The 22,038-nt window shown below is 38.0% G+C and overlaps 1 protein-coding gene across 1 annotated transcript in view; it reads right to left on the bottom strand.

Annotated features, from left to right (window-relative positions):
* The window catches only part of snx29 (sorting nexin 29), a 133,354-nt gene that overhangs the window by 18,839 nt on the left and 92,477 nt on the right, over positions 1–22,038 (bottom strand). Inside the window, exon 19 of the mRNA XM_088439153.1 lies at positions 7,931–8,071. Coding sequence (XP_088295279.1) covers positions 7,931–8,071 — 141 coding nt within the window. The remainder of the gene's footprint in view (positions 1–7,930; positions 8,072–22,038) is intronic.

The raw sequence follows: 22,038 nt of genomic DNA on the forward strand, positions 1-22,038 counted from the left end.
CCCCTTGTGTAACCTGGAATATAGTAAATGATGATATACAGTATTGTCATATACTATACTGTCATAGAGTATCAGTATAAAACTTAAAAGTCATACAACGGTTTGAAGAGGAGTGACAAATTATAACACAATTTAGAAATAAGTTGCTTCATGTTCTATTTCATTCACTCTTAATTTAAAAAGAAAATGTACTGCTCCTGTCACAGCATTGAAAAGCAATGGAGTTGAAAACCCTTCAGAAAGGCTGTTAAAACATCCACTTTAAATACCCCTTTGAATTGGAGTATCATAAGTGATCAAGCTGTTCAAATTACTGTGATTCCCCAAATATAAGACGCACCCTTCATTTGGGGGCACCAACACTGGCAAGAATGCAAAAACTAAAGCAAAACAGAAGAAATCTCATCTTTTGTAAACTTCATATTTTCTTGTGTTCATATCCGTAAGTTATATATTTGTTGCGTGTTACGTTAAGCGGGTTTCAGATTTTGCACATTGTGAGCAGATAGTGAACACCTTGCCAGTGTTAAATGCACTCAAAGCAGTTTTTCCTTTTCCTCGCAACGCGGCTCAAGTTCATTTTGCCAGAAATACCCGGAGTTGTGCAGCATCCGTGTGTCACCAAGTTTATGACTGTGTGTCATATAATATATACCAAAAGACTGCAATTAATAAACGAGTCAAATGGAATGTTCTCTAACTGGTGCACTCTTAATTAAATCGGCTGGAGACATCATAACTTTTACATGATCCTCTTTGTTTTAATAATATTCCAGTGTGTGAACAAGGATGGACTCGGGCGTTGGTTCAGTTTGCTCGTTGGTTTTACTGAAAAAAAAAAGGCGTAACAACCTCAGCTAACACGAGCTGCTGTTAGCTGCAACAGGCACAGGCTCCCAACAGTCAACTGATGTCCACCAACTCGTACCATTGCGGTAATGATTGTAAGTAAGAATACATCCGAAATAAAAATGCACATCTGTGCGTCAAAACCTAGCTTATGTGGTCGGATCAATCTTGCATGAATGGTGTTCAATTGAGGAAAAAAAAAAAAATCTAAATTTGGAGTTACCGTTTATAGGACGCATACTTTTGGCCTTTGTTTTTTTGAGAGAAAAAAAGTGCATCTTATATTTGGGGAATAACGGTAATTGATGATCATGGCCTGCTTTATCCCAGTGATAATGTTTGGAGCAAGTGATTGGCACGGCGTGTATTACAGTGAAACCCTCGACAACTTACTGATTCACGGAATGAATCACTCGCTTCCAAGTGAGTTCACGATGAGTTCTGACACTGCACACGACGGAAGAGGCGGATCGCAGGGCAAGCGCCTGCGAAGTGTTCGTGCAGATAAGCTTCAAAATACTCGTGCGCAGTAAGAGGTTGGATGTTATATGTGTCAGGTGTGCGACACGTTTCCATAGTATTCCGTATGACTTTCCCCATGACAGATGCTCCTTGTCAACTTTAGCTGTGTAGCTCTTTGCTGTCAATCATCTTGAGGAGTGTGCAGGCATGTTAACAGGCATGATGAAACTGTGAGAACGCCGGGCATGTAATCGAGTTAGCGAGGATGTGTGTTTTTTCTGGCAGCCTGATGCGCATTGATGTGCACATACTGTATCCTCACTTGGGCAAACCAAAGAGGAGATATTGAAAGTGCAGGTAAAAGAACTTGGCAGTGGTTAGGTATTTAAAAAAAAAAGGAATAACTTGAGACAACAGCGTTGCAACGAGTAAAATGGACACCAGGTTATGGCCTCCCTGGCTTATGTTTTTTTCACATTACGAAGTGGAATAAAGTTCCCTCTTCAAGGCGTTTGTCCTGCTTTACGGCATCAACAACTGTCATGACCTGTGGGTTTGGCTGCGTTTAAGTTTTTTTGCCTCCCTCTTCAGGCGTTCTTAGGTAATTGCTCTTTTCTGTTCGCGTCAAACTGCCTGCGCTGCAACACGTCACTAAGATGCTGGTCTGCTATTCGTCAGTGTCACGTTGTCTCTAAGATGCCGATGAGACTTGATTTAGTGTGAGCGCTTACAATATCGGATTTATTGTGCATTTTATGATTTTTATGATTTTTGAATAGTATGGAAACGAAGCTAGAGATAATCAAGAAATACAGGACAAAGAAGGCTAGGCTAGGCTACCCTCGCTAGGGATTATGGGTGAAAGTAGCTCAAGGCAACATCACTCAAAGGTAAATAAAATTGCATTTTTCCTTTATTTTTTTTTATTTATGGTGTTATTTAATTGTATACATGTATATTATAAATAAGTAGCAGTTACTATACCATTTTGTTACCAATTTTTAATATGGATATACAATTTAGACATTTTTACCTTGGGTTTTATACGCGTTAGGTAATTAGGTTTCTATTGCCGACCATACAATGAGTTTGCCTGACCATCCCAACCCCGGAATTGATGAATTTCTTATGGTGGGGGTCCACTGTATTTTATTAATTGACAACTGATCAATTAGCGAATTAATCAGTATTTATTTTTTCGATTAATCATTTCGTCTCCAAAATTGTCCAAATGTTTAGAATTGCATCCTCCTCATTGGAAATATTCTCAGATTTGTTTAGCACTCAATGAAAGCAGATAATAGTGTTATATCAAAACAAAACATTTTCATACAATTGCTTTCAATTTGGACAATGACCAATGACCAGTGACAATGCACCTGTCGTTTGAGTCAGGTGTGTCAGTTGAAGGAAAACATCGAAAATAGACTGAATTGTGGCTCTCAAGGACTGGACTTGGCCACTCCTTCTCTAGGTGAAATACTGTATACAAGTGGGGCTGCTTTTTTGATTAAATATCTGTAGGGGTTGCTATTGAGCAATTTTGTAAAAATTGCGAATTGAACCAGGATGCAGTAATGCTTGATCCACTGACTATTTTAAGCAAAGAATATCTGTGAAACATTTAAATTGTATGAAAATGATTGAATATATCTTCATTTTTAACCTAAAACTGTAAGACCCGAGCACAGATTTTGTATGTGAAGAGTTTATTGTGTGTTGAAAATATTTTACGTTTCATAATCAGCACCAGAAAGATGTTATAGAGAAGGACAGTTTGTCAAAAGTTGGCATAGGTCAAAAAGAATCAAACAAAACATGATTTGCAGGGCTGAAAAACCAGGACAACCACACACAAAGGGAGTTAAAAAAAATAGTAGATACCAAAAGGGCACTTTTATGGAATTCGGGAAAAAAAGCCTTTTAAATCTGTACTCTGTGCGCCGTCCGCTTCGTCAGAGTATTTACTTTGAAAACTGTAATTAGTAGTGTTCTTGATTAAATAATTGTCAAAGTGATCTCCAAATGGCAGCTTTCAGAAAATCATGCTCAGAATCGCTTAAAAGGCCTTAGTAGAATAATTTAATTGTCTTTAGAAATGCAAATTTAATGAGACAAAAGAAAGCCTCCGTTTAGCAAAACAACGACCCTCGTGCTTTGGGGAATTTTTCCATATGGAAATTTTCTACTGCTACTACCATGGAAACAATAATCATAATAAATAATGAGTCTCTTCCGGTTACCGTAATTCCCCAAATATAAGATTTTTTTCATAAAAATGAAGGCCAAAAGAATGGATGCATCCCATAAATGGTAAGATAAAGACACATTTTTTTTTCGCTACCTTTGAGAAAGATTGATCTGTCAGCCACATAAACCGAGTTTAGATGCACAGACGTGCATTTTTATATCGGCTGTATTCTTACTTGGAATAATTACCTTAACTGGAGAGCAAAGAGGGTGGAAGTCAGTTGGCTGTAAGAGTGTTAGCTTGAGGTTGTGATGGCATTATTTTCAAAAAAAGAAGTGAGCAGTCTGAACCAACGTCAGAGTCCATCAAACACAGGAATTTTCCCAAAAGAGACAGGATTGTGTAAAGGTTATGTGGCACACAGAGCTGCATGCACCGATTAGAGAAGATTGAAAATTATTCCATTTGACTTGTTTAATAATTGTGCTCTTTTGGCATAAACACACAATCATAAACTTAATGGAACACGGACGGTGAGCAAATTGGGGTATTTATGGCAAAATGAATTCGGGCTGCGTCGCAAGGAAAAGGACAAACAACTGCTTGGAGCATGGTACACGATGCAATGTGACGCAAATTACTCGCTCTGATGCTGATAGCCTCACAGTTGCCGTTTGTACTGATCACTTTTGAACCAAAAGGCTGACTCAAGCCTGTTGTGTGAGCATTTTTTAGTTTTGTTAGCCATTATTTATTGTAAAAGGGTTGTCTAAAATCTTAGTTTATAATTGTGTAAAATATTTTTCTTTTATTTTTATCCAAATGCCAAAATACTCAAAAGCTGCAGCTCTACAGTAGGAATAAAGGATGCTCTGATTACGTTCATTTCACCTGCCTGAAATTTTGTTTTTGCAGTTGAAAAAAGATGATAAAATATTGGCAGATAAGACAGTTTGTCGAATCTTATGTTTACATTTGAATGCTACATTATGTCAACATTTGCACACTATCTTGTCACACTAGCTTGTCAATTGTCTTTGCTTGATAAAAAGAAGAAAAAAAAATCAAACTGGAAATGTTATTTCGGGCATTATTTTAGCCTACATTACAAAATTTGCAAAACTTTTGTCTTGTCTCGTTCTCATGGGCTTGATCTCGTAACAGACGCTTGATCCATTCTTCTGTCCTGTAACAAGGAGGAGGGGGGCGGCTGGGGCAGAGTGGCACAAAGTGAAGGATATAATAACTAACTGAAAAACAGTCCGTGTTTAAACGTTTGAGCCTTCAGGGAAATAAACTACTGTTTGATACGCGAAGTATGAGGAGGTGGGACAAACAGTCGCTGTGGTGGTGGTGGGGTAGGGGGTGTATTTGTAAAGACACTGAACCGTTTTAAAAAGAGAAAATGCAAACTGTGTAGGTGAGAAAAAGAATCTGACGGGGGGCTTGTAAGATTGTCTTGCATCAAAAAAAAAAAAAAAAGGGAAAATCAAAGGCAGTGGAAAACAAAGGCAGAGGTAATTTACGCAGCATGTGGAAATTGTGGCAGTAGGAGGAGTAGAAAGGTCTAAACATTCAAAAGAAAAAAAACAAAATATGCATTTCATCAGAGAGGGCCATTGAGATATGTATGAGTAGGTACGAACAGGACTGTGCATGTGTGTGTGTGTGTGTGTGTGTGTGTGTGCATATAGATATTGAAAGCTACTGTACTGTCTGTGTGTGTGAACAGGCATGAACTCAGACGTTGGTTCAGTGTGCTTGCTTCTTGAATTGAAAATAATGCTGTAACAAACTCTGCTAACACGAGCTGCTCATGGACTAACTGCTAACAACTGACTTCTGCTCTCTAGCTTGTCGCATTACCGTAATTACTGTAAGAATGCTTTGAATATAGAAATGGGCAACTGTCCGTCATAACTCATCTTATGTGGCTGACAGATGCAAACTTCCTTGAAATTCGTTTCAAAAAAGATTCGAATCTTTAAGGAATCGTTTATAGAACACATCTATATTTTTGGCCTTTATTGTGGGGAAGAAAAACGCGTCCATATCTGGAGAATTGCAGTAATTAAATCGTCATCACAATAATGAGAGGGAAAGAAAATTGCAATTCCAAATCATTCCGCCTTAGCGTGTTTGCTTCAATGCTTTGAATATTTTTGTTTGTCGGAGCAGATGGCCATACTGGTGAAATCACGTCTTAGAAAGCATGGAGGATTCCTGCGTTGAGAGTGATAAATGCAGGTCGGCTTCCTCTGCCACGACTGCTGACTTCCAGGAGATGTTGCAAACCAATCATTCACTCAAACCACCAGTGTAATGGGCTTCAGGGGGGCTTTCAAGGACACAATGATAGCGGCATTTCCACTTGCACATGTCCTCACCTAGACACATGTACCAAAAACCACACATATGCCACACACAGCAGGCATACATGCTTATCTCAGTTAGTTTAGGTTTCCAGCCATGAAAAGTGGCGAGTCTTTGAAGGTGTCAGGCTTGACCACAGCTTTCGGCTTCAAACCCGAGCAACCAAAGCATCCAGGTCAGAACCAAATTAAGGTTGGGGGGAGACAAGGGAGGACACCATGAAAAGACCGCTGACAGCGAGGATCTCAGGCTTTAAGTGTACGCATGAAGAATGTGTGCATGTGTGCGTGAAATCGTAGCAGATACTGTACCTATAAAAACGGGGAGAAAATGAGCAATGTACAGCTATTTGGTAGTTAACCTCCTTTTATTACCACTTACTTTGCTGTGTGTACACTTTTTATAGGCTGTTGTACTTTAATGATCCCAACTGGTAACAGTGCCATAATCACTCGAAGTGGCATTTTGTGCGTATATAAACAATCAGGTGTTAATGTTAAGAGGATTGCCTGGGTACACAAAAATGTACGTCTACATATGAAATTAATTCATTCAAAAAGTCATTTCCTAGTCCGTTCTATCCCCCGCACCTCACTCACACAAACACACACACACACACACACACACACACACACACACACACACACAAAAAAACAAAAAAAAAACCCAAACCCTTGAATTAATAAAAATAAATTGAAGCAGTTGACAATATGAATGCAGTTCATTTGTTTTCCTTGAGATGGTGCTGGTGTGTTGGTGGTGCTTGCAGAGAAATTTGTTTCGGTTGTTAGATTTGTACGTTTCTATTTTACATTTCCAGTGATCGAGGCATCATTTACAACTCTACAGGAGCAATAATATTGATTTTTGGATAATTATGAGCATGTAAGTTAACTTAAGTATAGTTGAAAGTCCCGCAAAGTTCTTCCTGGGATATACTATTCAGGCCTCTCGCTAAAGTGCAGTAAGACGTGACAGCGCGCTAGTTAACAAGCGATTCAAGAGAAAGTGTTCAGCGGTTTGCTTACAATAACCCAAAGTGGTAATTATGTGTAGTCGTAGCTAATGTCGGTCTTGTGTGTTAGTTCTAAGGTGTGAACTGTTGGTGCGCTGGTGTCTCACATCTCATCATTATACAAAATATAATTTTCACCTTTCGTATTCTACTGGCAAAATTGTTTCGCATTTCAACATTAGCGTTTAGCATGGTTAGTGACTAATTTGGTGTATTCACTAATAAGGTTGAATGTGAGTTTAAGTGTGGCTGTAACGTCTCTTTTTTTTTATCTTCTTTACATATGAACTTTTCGACACTAACCAAATGCTAACTAATCACCGATCGCGATTAGAATTAGCGTGGTAGGGATTTAAGTTAAGTTAGGGATTTAAGTTAGTTTAAACTACCATTTCATTCACACATGCATAATGTTATAAGTAAATTACACATGTAACAGTGTCCTTAAAGTCAATTACAGACGATGGTTCAACAATAATCCATGATAAATCTAAGATTGGAAGTGCCAGTTAGGTGCAACGAGGTCAATAACTTCCTGTTTTTCTTCTTTGTCTTTTTTTTTTCCCCGAAGGATTGCTGTGGTATGTCTTATCCAATATGCAATAATTTAACATTATTTTTAGCACTCAATTTTTCATTTGGAAATAATCCCAAACTCTATGCCTCCCCAGTTTTTTGGGGCGTTATTCTCGTTATTTTCCTCCTCTCCATTGCAACACAATGGAGCTTCAATTTTTAGTCAACTTTTTTTTTTTTTTTCAAACTAGTCTGGAGTTAGATGTATCATTCAGCTCTAGTATATGAGCAATTGTAAACTCTTTTGAGGGAATAATTGGTCAATTATGTGCAGTTTTTCTGTTAAAAGCAATGCTCAATTCCTAGAGCTGGATAAAAATGTTTTTTTTTTTGTTTGTTTTTAGGGGGTGCTGGGTCACCTTTATAAATGTCATAAAAAACTGCAAACCAATCATACAGCATTGGGTTTATCAACTTCACAGATTGGAAAAACTCACTATGGCCATGAAAAGACGTGAGCTCACCTTGTTCCCGATGGCTTTCTTGGGTGGAAAGTTGAACGTATCCACTTGTGGAAACTGGGACCTCAGGCGATTGTGCAACTCCCTAAACTCAGTGTAGCGTCTGTACACATTCCACTCATTGTCCAGGATACGGATGTAGACCTGAGGAATGGATCAATAAGGTACAGATTGATTAGCACAAACGCAGTATCATCTTGCATATGCTAAAATTGTCATCGAGGTTCCATACACTTACAGAAATCAGAAGTGTAAAAAAAGATTTTCTCTCATCGTCTCGCTAGCATAATGCCACGCAGAGATAGAGTCTGTCTTTAGACGTGACAACTCTGCCACCATTTCCATGCACCATTAGCTGCTTTATTCACACACACAAAAGAGAAGGGGAGCGGAGAGAGGATACAAAATGAACCTATTACAAAGAAAAAAAGGAGATGGGCTTCTGTTTTCATGGGCGAAGACCGGGAATGAGAGATGAAATGCTTTATATATATATATATATATATATATATATATATATATATGTCATTCAGTCCTTTATCTTGTTTAGTATATAAGGTAAGTTGAGTTCCTTTTGTGAAGCCTTTGTCAGAAGATAAATTGTACTCTCCTTGATAGTACTGCTTAGTATGTTTGCGCTTAGTCCTGCTTTGTTTTTGTAAATAGTGGAAACCTGTTACTTGCTGAAGTTGCTCTTGGATCCTGTAATATTTATTGTGAATAACATCTAGTCGCCAGTTTCCACACATGTACAGCTTGTAATACGTTTACACAAAACCAGGCTTGAGATATTGACACATTGTAATTCTACACAATGTTCCCATTAAGATGATATATATAATACATAGCGGTAGTTCAGAGGTTATACAGCAATTTGAATACAAGTTTGAATGCAAGTTGAAATGCCTATTTAAAGGTTTTGGCACATTTATCTTTGAACAGTGTGCATCCTCTACCAATCCCTTCTTTTACATTTGAACCTACTGGCTTGCTGGGGTATGAAATTTGAGACCTTAAGGATGTTGTTTTTGTCGAAAGCCCAAAACGTACATGTCAAAAATGTGTATTTTTGCCAATAACTCAAAACTAATTTGTCCAACATAATCCTGTTTTTTTTTTTGATGAAAACGCACCACATACACAGTATGATCATACACTGTATATTTATCTTTTTGACTATAGCTAAACTGTATAATAGTAACTCCTTTGCACAACATGGTATTACCTTTATTCTGTGAAGTATAATACCTATGTGCATTGTCATTAATGAAACAATTTTCCATCAGGGTGTATATGGATATATAATATATATAATATATAAAAACATTACATAGGATGTACGTCAATGAAAAAAGGTTGACAACCACTGTTCTTGACTAGAACTTGGAGCTCATTGACAGTCACTCACAGGGCACATCGGCAACCATTCACTCTAAGGTTCATACGGTCATAAAGTGAGGGATGACCCCATAACTGCCTGCGTGGAAGTCCGCTGGGTGAACTGTTACAGCGTCGCTGCCTTCATTTCAACCTAACACTTCATAATTCTTTGATGTAACCCCAATGCTGATGTAATAAGGCAGCAAGCGTCCCTTTTGACCTTGTTTTACACGTCACCGATGTGCTCAGATAAGACACCTGTGGGACGACTGATTGTTAGTGTGTCACTCCTTAGCACCCCCTGATGTGCGAGGGATATTACTAATGCTTCATCAAGCATGACGGGAGCACGCTTGAGGGCTTACATGCAATCAAACTTGGAGTATTTGTTATGTGCTTCTGTGGCACTTTGCATTTATTAATATCGTTCCAATGGGAATAATTTAAGAGTACACTGGTGCATGGACCATCATTAGGGTATGCTCCAAGGCCCCCGCCATTGTTCTGAGTTTGCATTTTAGCCATTGGGGGGAAATCATGATTATGTCTTGAGGCTAAATACCAGAGGTGGGCAACGTACATTTTTTGTTGGTCCGACATTCGTCATTCTTCAGCGCCCCGCCGCCTTTCCGTCATTGTCGGCCCGTCATTTTTTTCAACCCAGACAAAATTGTAATCATCGGTCCATCCTTCCGTTGGTGTATTTTTGCTCAACCTTCCGACACCGCTAGAGGGCGACATTTGCCCCCCCCCCCCCCCCTGTCTGTCATTCATCAGGCACTGGTCTACCTCTACCTGCACTCATACTGATTCTTTTTTCTGTTTTATTATTTACACTTAAAGTTAACACAATGTCTGTGGTTCTACAGTTACACTGTAATTGAAACACAACACAGTAATATAAGTGTAACATGAAATGAAAGTCAGCTAAGGTGTTTAACTTTAGGCTATCATACACCATCATGTTTAATGCAGGGACGAGAGTGCAATTAGCAATAATGTCCACTGGATGGCATTATCATGCTTTACATGATTCTGAAATGGTAGATGTCGGTTCTCATTTATAATTAACTGCCCTAAAACTATAAAAGGCATTTTCCATTAACATTTGTCTAAATTTGTCTAAATCTCATCTGTCACATACACTACGAGTGAAACAAAGTATTGCTGAGGTTGAATGTACTAAAAAACGTCTTTAATAAAGGAAGTTCTCTTTTTCTTTTTTTTTTTTTGCATTCATTGCTTATTCGAAACACATCCAGAATGTTCTTAACCACTGCTTGATGGTGCTGTAATGTAACTATTGTCACATTGACTGCAGGTTGATTGCCGTTTAAAAAGATGCAGCAATATTACAGATAAACATCAATGTTTCAGAGAGCAAAAATGGGCGTGGCGTGCAGACAGACATATGACAGACATCTGACGTAATGTCTATCCCGACGATTACAACGGATGAAAAGTGCAATTCCGCCGTTTTTAATTTGCCGCTTTTATTTTTTTTTTAGCATTTCTGTCATTTGTCTGCAAAACAGGCGTCCCTTGGTGACCGACTGACGGACAGTCCGTCAGTGCTGATGAAGTGCCCACCTCTGCTAAATACATCATAAAAACGCTACAGTTTTATCTTGGATTGGACATTAAATAGTACTGTGGATTCAGACTCATCAAGTTTGCAATCTAAAGATAAAACTGACATTTGCTACATCCAAACAAGTCTCAATCCATCCATCCATTAGCTTCTGCTTTATCCGAGGTCGAGTTGCGGGGGCAGCAGCTTGAGCAGGGGAGCCCAGACTTCCCTCTCAGTACGACAATATGAAAATAAGATAAATGACAAATTTTCCAATTGCTTTAAAAAATAATTTACTGAAGAGATCAGTGAATCGTTCAGTCAATCAAGGCAATTTAGCTAAAAGCCAATCCATATTACCTGACTCAGCTATTATATGGAGTCCGACTAAAGTAAATGATAAGAGGTTGCCATGACAACGAGATCGATGCTATTCCCCTCTTGTCAAGATAGTGATGCGAGCCAAATTTTGCACAGGTTGCTTTGAAGGACTGCTGGCCAACATACAAGATGTACTTGCATACTTCATGTAGTGCAGGATTTTTCAATAAAACCAAATGGGATGTCCTCCTTCCTACTCATGTAATTGCCAAGCTACAAATAACTAAGAGCACAATATAATTATAAAAATAAGTGCTATTCAGAAGGAAAATTATGATATGTTGCAAAAGGAAAGCGTGTTTCTCAGCAACCCCTCACATGAGCGTCACAAACATACATTTTGTCTGACGCAAACATCTCGTCACCACCGTTAGATATTAGCATATAGCATTCTGTGTTTGAGCTATCACATTTTCTTTCTCTTTTTTTGATTGGCAAGGGAGAAAAGCTTAATTTCTTGTTGTGACGAGACTTTTCATCGATGCTTTTGTCAGCATGTGAATTCCTGTGCAAAGCACGAAATGTGAAAATGACAAAACTGACATTTTGGACACTCATTCACAGGAATCTGAGAGGTTTTGTTAGCGACCTGAAAATGCCTCGTTGTCAAAGCATCAGCATCAACAGATGTTTCTAGACAATGATATCAGAAAAATGTTGTTCAAGGGCAGTTTAATAGACAAAAATGATTCAAAAATGATTCAGGGTGCTTTGATGTTGACAGCCTGATAGTTTTCGTTTGTATCGATCACTTTTGAACGTACCAGGCGGACTCAAATGTGTGTTTTATGGTTGTGACGTCAACTCGTGTTTACCAAAATGTACGAGGAGAGAAAATCTCAGTGTCACTAAAATATGTTATTAATAAAAAGATAAGTTAGTCATTTATAATTAAGTACAAATGTGTTATTTGGTTGTCCGTGTTTATGTTTGTCTTTCAAAAATCATAACAAATTTCAAAAGCCCTGCAGGAGAAATACAGGATGCTTCAATTATTTTCAAATAAAATGTGGCAATATTTTGTATTTTCAGTTGAAGAAAAGGTTGTCAAAATATTGGCAGAAGAGAAAGACTGTTTGCAAATACTGACCCCCCCCCCCCCCCCCCCCTCCCAAAATCGTATTAGGAGAAATCTCAGCTATAACTAAAAAAATAAAATAAAGAAAAAGCTTTCCCCTCCTTGTTTATTTACAGTTCCACGCTAGATCATTATTTTGTTGCAGTTTGCTCAGTCAAAAGAAATCAATAAATTGATGTTGGAGGTGGTGATAGCATCCCAGCTCGAGCCTTCCTGGTTGGAGTTTGAATTTCTCTTTGTTCTTGTGTTTTTCTCAGAGTACTTCAGCTTACTCCCCTAACCTCAAAACATGTCTATAGAGTGAGTGCGCTGTGATTGGCTAAAGTGAGGTGACTCATGAGGACAAGCGCTGGCAAAAATAAATGAATGTACTCTATCGGGCTGATACCTTCCAATCTAGGTAAAAATAAATAAAACCTTAATAGTGTGGATAGGACAACAGAAGAAACGGTATGACATCATCGCAAGACGTCAAGGAAAACGCGCTCTTTCAAATTTGCTTGCTATGTTGCATTTCCATAAATTAGAGCAGTCTTTAATGCAGAGTGACTCTTATTTATCTCGCATTTTCCAAGTGGCTTCCCCAACATACCCCACTGGGAATACTGCATGTGCCGAATGCATAAACAGACCGTCTGTATTTTGCTTCCATTAGTCTGTAAAATGTGAAACACGGAAGCAGCTGTTGTTGTTGTCAAGCTGCTGTTTCCAACCCCATTAAAATGCAGCACCTGCACCTAAAAGAGAACGCCGGGAAAATTAGTTTACCTTGACTTGACAGTTATTGAAAGGATGTTTGTATAAAATATTCCGTTGTCTATTTTCACGGTTTGATTGGAAGGGACTGCCCGTTCCATCTCTAATTTGCAGCCAACGAGTCCTGGCAACAAATGAGCATCTATTAGCAGAGCTTGCCTGTACAGGCGTAACAAGGAGTTTTTAAAAAATGGCATAAAACGTCCTGTTTGATTGAATCAAGGACAAAAATAAAGGGTAAATACATAAATACACATGAGTCTTGAAAGCCTCGTGACATGAAATTCCAACATCGAGCACCAACGACATTTGGGCTAAATGAACGACACCGTTGTTTTTTCTGAGATCAATGAGGAATGACGAAATGGTTGAGCTACATGATTGACTCAGCTGTTAAAGAGCTTTGAGACTATGCTTTGGCAGATTAAAAGGGCTATCTTATTAATTACCACAGTCGTTGGCCAATACTTAATGTTGGTAAGCATTAATGTTGGAGGCAATGCCAGAATTGACTAAAAGCCTGTAGCTACCCCTGAAACGTATTCTTTATTTCTATGTGCTTAATCCCTCAATATTTTAGTCGCTTGAACAAAGAATCGAAACGAAACTGGTTTTAAATCCATTCCCTGTGAAAAAAAAACAAGATATTATTTGAAAATGGAAGTTTTTCAAAAGATTCAAACTATACGACACGGTGAAATTCTTATTCCGTTTGTTTCCCGAGCAGACTACATTCCATAATCGAGCAAATAATAATTAAGTATTCGGGAAAAAAAATGTGACCTCGTTGTAGCTAATAGGTAGCGCCACTGTTAAGTTTATTCATGGACTCTGAAATTTTTAGGTGATATTAAAAAAAAGATGAATTAGAACAATTTGAGATCTAAATGAATGAATCAATCACAATTTTTTTAATTCTCTTGAGAGCAGTCTTTCTAAACAAATAAAGAGATGAATAAACGTTAAGTTTACAAATCCTGTTTAAGATGATGGCGCGATTTGATTCTGTTTTGTTTTTGTTAGCTTCTGGTTTCAAAAAGAGGTTGAAAAATACCAGTTATTACAACAGCTTTTCACTGCAATTGTTTCAGAATGGATATTTACATGATCTAACGTTTACAAAAATGATTGCTGAATTGCTGAGTGTTTGGCTATTTAAAATTATACCTTGAAAATGTTAAATAAAAAAGTGACCTTAATTTTTACCATGGTATCGAAATCGGTAGGTTTTTTTTTTTTTTTTACTTGTATTGAAATTAATTTAAACTTTTTTGATAATTCACTGGTTACCATCTCTTCCTTCTTTCTCGAGAACACGCGGACTCCTAACAAGTCCCAATGATTAGCCATCTTAAGGAAACCGGTCGGCAAATGACTAACATTAAGTGTGTCGCAGAGGGTGCGATGTAAAGACGAGATGAATTAGACACAAAGAGCGAGAGGAGTGGAGGGTGAAGCTGACTGATGAGAAGATTAAACATGCGAGGTAAAGGCAGACAATTAAAAGCCCCAGACAGAATAAGGAACTGAAAATTGACAGTAACAAGGGAAAATGAGCAGAAAGACTAGAGCTGATTGACAAATTACACTTCAGCTCAAGAGCTCATCGGGCACGTTGAGGCTAAAATCGCCGCACTCATGTCACCAGCCAAATTTGGAAGAGGAAGATGGGCCAAATTCCCATCCCACCTCTCACATGTCACATTCAGCTGCCAATGACACACCGATGAACCGCTTTTTCGACGGCTGGCTCACTGATGACGTGATAAAGTGGGCGCCCTGGTGTTCTTTTGTGGAGGGTTCAAATCCAGGTGACGCATAGACCTAAATGGGTTGGTTGCATGAACAAATCGATTGGTGCTTTGCTGTTGCCTCAAAATGGACAAAAATTACATTGATGAAAACAACCATAGAACGAATTACAAATGCTCTTCATTTCATACAAAGTTAATTAGATGCAAATGAGTACTTGACAATGCAAAACCTTTGCATATGCCAACATAACCCAAAGTAAACGAAAATGCTAACGAGCTAACCACATACAAGGCAGCACTAAAAACGCTGATGAAAAGAACTATCATTCGCTTGCATATTATCCACATTCACAAGACGTTGGATCAACAAACAAACTAATTTTGGCCATATTATCATTAATGACAACATTCTTACAAAGAAAGTACAACTTATAGACACTCGTGGGTCAGATTTCACAGACAAAACAAGGTGTGCATCACCGACAGTGACTGCTCTCAATTGAAACCACATCGTGCTTGCTCACTACAAAATGTAATATCAAGAGGGACCAGAGGTGGCGCCAAAAACCAAAGATCAAGCCAAACAAAGCAAACAAATGAATGACCTGTTTAAGGATAAACTAAATCAGTTTCAAAATATCATTATTTCCGGTGCGGCCTATGCAGCCCGGTACCAGTTGATCAATGGACCAATACTGGGCCGCGGGCCGGCGATTGGGCACCTCTGGTTTAGACGGTAATCTCTGTTGAGCTATATTGAAAGGATGGTAATTTCACCAGTTATATAAAATGCACTGTAATGGCAAATTCTTCTTCAACGTAATCTCATAAAATACACATTTGAAAACATTGAAACTATATTGACAAAGATACTAATAATTCATCCAAGATGTTTAATAATTAAACGTATTATCTGAAGAAAATTAGATATTTGAAATATTTCATGACAAGATGCACAACTACGAACATGATTGCCTATGGAGAAGCAAAATACAGCACCAGTTCAAAGTTTCAAATTACTCTCAAATTCATAGTTTATATTTGTCATGATTTCATGTTTCTTTTAACAATTTAGCCCATTCATTTTACTATTTTCTCAGCCAACCTTATGATGTGGATGATGCTTTGTGAACTGGAACGGTTTTCAATTCTCAGCTTGAAATGTTTGAATTTGCAAACCTTTTAAATGTGTTGGACCTTTTGAAGTAGAAACTTCCAAACTTTTGAGCACTTTGAATACCTTATAAAAACGTGCAACATCCCCATGCAACAAAGATTTTCCATATGATCGGTCAATAATACAGTCCTATGTTTAATCCTAGATGAGACTTGATTTTAAAATAATCCTTTTTTTTTTGGCTTTGTGATATATTGCTAAAACATGGATTGAATTGCACCAAATGAAAACGTTTGCTTTTCCTCAGGCAAAAGCAAAGGCTCTGAAGATGAGAGAAACCCCCAAAATATTAACAATTATGCAATCCAATTGTCAGCATTAAGCAGTGACCGAGATAAAAAAAAAACAAAATCAAGTTATGCAAATGTGAAATAGATTCTATTGAAAACGACACGTTTATTGCATTTTTGTATTGAATGAAAGCACATTGCATCTATGGTAGGTCAGCTACGGCTTTACACAATATAATGAGTCCATCTGATCATAAAATCGAATCGAGTGCTTTGTACTACACGGGCATATAATGTAAGAGAGACAGCAGTTGTTATACCTTGCAATGCAAGCGGACTTCCTGAGGATGTTTCATGTACGACTGATGGATGCGAGACCAAGACGAGTGTAATTACTGTCATCATCATTCTACAACATTCATCACCACCACCATCAACATAACACTTATCTCCTTCTGTCGCCAACCCAGCATTATCATAACCATAATCGTTCACATGTACATCCGCACGCACGCGTGCAGGACTATCAGGATTAGCCGCGCGCATAAACACAACATATGAGCAAGATCCACATATGCTGAGAATTAACATCACCATAAATACACAACGTAACTCCTCTGCATAAAAAGCAGACTATCATCATGAAGACAGAGCTTTACGCCTAATCAGAAGGTTTCGAAAGCGTGCGCGTGAATGCGACGCTCAGCGCCTCTGAAGTTAACCCCAATTTATCCATTAGCTGAAACGCAAATTAAAGGTGCTAAGACGGATCCCGGCGAATTTCTCCAGGGATGGCAGTCCACATGACGGGAAGCCTTGGCGTCAGAAACGTACCAATGAGGATGTCTCAATTATTCATTGAGCGGCTTATTTATGTGGCTGTATGCTGCGCATATAAAAGGCTTTGAGAGGCACGGGAAAGCCAGAGACTGTTCTTGTTAATTGGGTGCATTCGATTTAAGCAGTGGACAACGCCAGATGACGCATGAAAACTTTGTGAAAAAATGTTAGCTATGTTTGTGTTTGTCTTGATGACAACTGTATAATTGCATCATTATAATATTGGGATAGAATCCACTGCACCTGCAACCCTAATGAGGAGAAATTTAATCGGGAATGGATGCATGGATAAAACAAGCCAAATAAAAAAAAAAGAAAAAGCGGGGAAATGGCTTTCAGAAAAATTGGTTTTGAATAGCTTTTTTCTTAATTAAAGTTTCTAAAATACAATAATTCAGGTTCAGAATTGGAACTAGATATGCTGATGCTGTTTCAAGGTTGATGGAAATTTGTCACAGTGCTTTTGCTTCGCAATGGGAAGCACATTTGTATGTAGGGTTGTCATTATCACATCTTTTCAAAGTAGATTATCCTATCCAATATCCCCCCAAAAAAATCGTGTGAACACCCCACCCAAAAAATAAATAAATAAATAAATATTTTTGCTCAGTTTACTGTTTTTAATATAATCTATTAAGGTTGAACGTGAGTTGAAGTGAGTGGATAACTATTCATTCTTTGTCATTGTGAGAGGTATAACTACTTATCTACCGTAAACATTTGCCAACGCTAAGAAGTTAGCAATCACGATTAGCATTAGTGCGCTGGCAAGAACCACTTAAGGCCAAGACAAACTTCCATTTAGTTCATACATCATACAGTATGTATGTATGTAACAACGTCCTTAAAAGTCAATTTTAGATGATGCAACAAGATTCCATTGCAAGTGCTGTTTTTTTAGCTGCTTTAGGTCAATAACTTCCTGTTTTTCTTCATCTGCTTTTGCACCAACACAAGAAATGGAGCAGTTTAGCAAGATGGTGGCGGCTTGGTGACGCAGTTCAAATTCAGCTGGCTCTGGCCTTCCTGTGTGGAGTTTGGGTTCTCTTTGGGCACACTCCAAAAACCTGCATGGCAAGTGTATTGGACATACCAAGTTGTACTTAGGTGTGATAGGGTGCTTGAATGGTTGGAGACTATAGAAAATGGACATGGCAAGATGGTCTTTCCTTTATGTAACTTTGTTGAAGTACCTTTTCACTTTGAATAATTTGAAGATCATTTGGTCACTTTTTTTAAAATTGGAAATGGTTCCAAACTTCTGACATCATGTCATCATTTTGTCTTCGTGTTGTCACGTCTTTATAAGCAGAACAAAGAGTGATTTGCTATGGTTGTCTCTTACCAATTTTCCCATTCTTATAGCCAACGAAATTTGCCTGTAAGACCATTTCTAGATGTAGTTTGTCTAAAGAAAAAAAAAATGCTATTTTTCCTAGGAGGTGCAGGCTCTATTAAAGCAATTTCAAACCACTTTAACATGTTTTTCTGGTTCATATACAGTAATCTAAGTCAGTCGTGTATAGTAACATGCTGAAAAATGAAATCATTCACTTCTATCGATGCTGTAGTTGTCAAAGATCCATTTGACCGTTACTGGCAGGGAGTAGAAATGAAATACAATAGGAGATATAATTAACGACAGAACAGTTATTGAACAATTACTGAGGAATAGTGTTGTGTTCAATTAAACGAAGGCAGATTTTGGAGTATATGGAGGCAAGAACATCATTATCTCTATATTTGATTTTAGTAACATTTTCATTGGCGCTGCGCCATGAGATTTTTTTAAAATTGTGCACCCGCTCGTCGAAGGTTGGGAAAAAAATAAGACAATAAAACCAGAAGTTCCAATTTGAGAAAATTCAAACCATAAATCATTTAACCAATGTCATTATTTGTATATATGATGCGCCATTCAGCGGAAGGACAAACTTTGCAATTCCGAGCCCATCAAACATTTTCAATCCACAATTTTGCAAACCAGCAACATCTTTTCGGTTTTCAGTTGAAAATCAGTGAAAAGACTTTCTAATCTGGGAAAAAGTGCGAGGTTAAATTTATGATTCATTGTTGTTGTCAGGGTTGCTGTGAAGGTAGGAGGGTCTCACTTGCATTGCCTCGGAATTAATCATCAGCGGCGTCACCATCTTCCAAACATATCTGATCACTGTGAATAGGGGGGATTAACAAGCGAGGTCCAAGAAAAATTGAGGGAAGAGGAGTGAAGAAAGTGGTGGTTGGGGAAAAAGGAAGTGTAGAATTGACATAGATGGTGCTACAACTTAGTAGTACTTAAAAAAAGGCCCCAAAATAAAATTAAAAAAAAAAACAAAAGCTAACATGTTAAGAGTAGCTTGACAGCATTCATTATTCATTTGCTATGTCAATGTCCTTGGAAGGACATTATCAGCAGCTATGAACAACCAATGGAATGAACCCTCAAGCAAAATATGTCCTTATATGTTCCCCATACAAAATCATGCGAAGGGTTTGGTTATCAGACAACTTAAAATAAAAAATCATGTATTATGTAACATTTAGACATTGTTGACACAGTCATACCTAAGAACATATTGTAATGTGTTTTTTTTTTAGTTCAGACATTCAATCCCAGATACATTTTAAATATTTTTTTTCTTTTGATTGAACAAAGAAAGCTCTAAAAATAGCTGTTGCTTGATAATAGAGCTAAATTAATCATTACATTAGGTAACTAAGTGCTAAAGGAATCAATTACTTTAAGTTATTCTGTACCAAAGTAATCCATTACTATACGTGATTGTACGCAATGAAACGAGAATTGACCTTATTATTTTAGGTACCTCAATAAACCTATAACATAGGATTACTCCTTAGTACCTAAAGTAATTGATTTTTTTTTTAATACTTTAATACTTTTGTAACAATATTAATCAATTGCTTTAGTACTTTAAGATATCAACTATTTTACCATTTTTGATAACTATCACTTTTTTTCAATACTTAAAGTAATGATGTACCATCTACTTTTTCAATTACTTGATTCATTTGATTCATTTAATACCAGCCATTGAAAAAATATACGTACCTTTGATTGAATGTCCATAATTTATTATCCATTATATATATATATATATATATATATATATATATATATATATATATATATATATATATATATATATATATATATATATATATATATATTGTTGAACCAATGTTTTGAAAGAACTATAAATAAGCAGTGCAGGGTTTTTTTTCTCTCATTTTCAACCCCCATATTTTTTTTGGGGGGGGGGGTCAACTTATAACCACATAACTCAAAATAGACCAATTTTCTCCACATATCGGTGTTCGAATAACATTATTTCGATGATGAATGATTACATATAACCCAAATTCGATATGGTGTGCATCCGTTTTAGAACATCTTGAGAATGCACTCGTCAAACACCGCCTAATTGCCTCTTTGTTGTCACCGAAGCCGCGTGGATCATTTTTTTCTGTGGATTTTGAGGCACAATGTAAAGGAAAAGGCTTGACTTGTCTCCTTCAACCCTCGGATGTGTGCTTAAATTAGCCGTTGAAGACAAAAATGCGAGAGAGGCGGCATGGATGACGCCGCTTCATGACTTGCATAAAGAAAAGCTTGGGAGAATATCCCAAATAAGACGATTAGCAAATCATTTGCCTACCCGCGGAAGAGTAACGAGCATGTTTGAAGAGATGACGAGGAGGAAAAAGAGCACGTCCGAGATAGCCATACATTGAAATGGGAGGAGCTATTTGGCGCGTCAGACAGCGAGATGACTTTTAGGGCTTTTAGACAAATTCATATTCAGCTGTGTCAAAAAACTAAAGCATTGAAACTTCAAATCATGAAAATAACAGTCTTGCACAAAACAAACGACTTTTTGTGTTGGATGACGGTCATACAAATGATGCTTGCTCCCCTCCTTTCATTATAGCCTTCACTGCTGGGATTATGTAGGAGGGAGAACACTGCGGCCAGTGTAATTTGCTCATTATGAGTTTGGGGGGTGGAGGAAGGAAAAGGATGGCACGAAGTAGAAATGGCCACCGATGATGGAGCGACTTCATCCCGAGCCTCACTGATCTTGGTGGAAGTCATTTCAAAAAAGGTTGAGAGAAAAGTGGCTGAAGAGAAAAAATACGAGAGGGAGAAAATGGAGTCGGAGCTTCGGCATAATGCTGCGCAAGCTGCTGGAGGGAGGGAGACAGATGGGGGATGATGGAGAAGAGGGACAGAGGGAGAAAAAAAAGTGAGGGTGAGAAGTAAAGACTTTGAGGGAGGTAAAAATGTGAGAAGTGGTGTTTAGATCAGCTTTCCTCCTCTCAGCAGCAGCACATGGCTATTAGTGAGCTTATTTTAAACCACAAGGTTGCTGTGACCTAACTTGGGCCCTGGTTTCAAAAATCCCATTGACTCGCCAAACCTTGCCGGGGAAAAAATATATAAAAAAAAAAAAAAACTACGGTTCATTGCTCCCATAACTAGCTCCATTTGAAAGCATGCGTGCACTAGAGAAAAGACTGAGACTGTCTTCACATTTACTTAGGTGGGGGGGATTTTGAAAAGCTCCCTTATGATGCTTTCCAGCCTTTTAAACAGTCGGCCGGGTGTTCAATCAGGACAACGAGCTCACCTTAAGAACAATGACTCCGGTAACCTTGGCCATCCATTAGGCTGTCGAAGAACAAAAGCCATTTCCAGAGGGAGCCATTAGACGAATATAGCTCTGGGAAGGAAAGTTTCCAATGCGCCAGATGGGCTGAACTTTCTATTGGGCTCAAGAGCTGGACAGCAGTTGCCCTGAGACCAGCGCTGACGAGGCCAATAATAAGAAATCAGTGCAACACACACACACTATGTTACATGATCGGGATTTTGAAGCAGTGGTGTCTACGTGTTGTATGTCTGATAACTTTGTATTTTGCA

This window comes from Hippichthys cyanospilos, chromosome 17, assembly GCF_059441005.1.
Source record: "Hippichthys cyanospilos isolate Australia breed blue-spotted pipefish chromosome 17, RoL_Hcya_1.0, whole genome shotgun sequence".
Taxonomy (NCBI): Eukaryota; Metazoa; Chordata; class Actinopteri; order Syngnathiformes; family Syngnathidae; genus Hippichthys; species Hippichthys cyanospilos.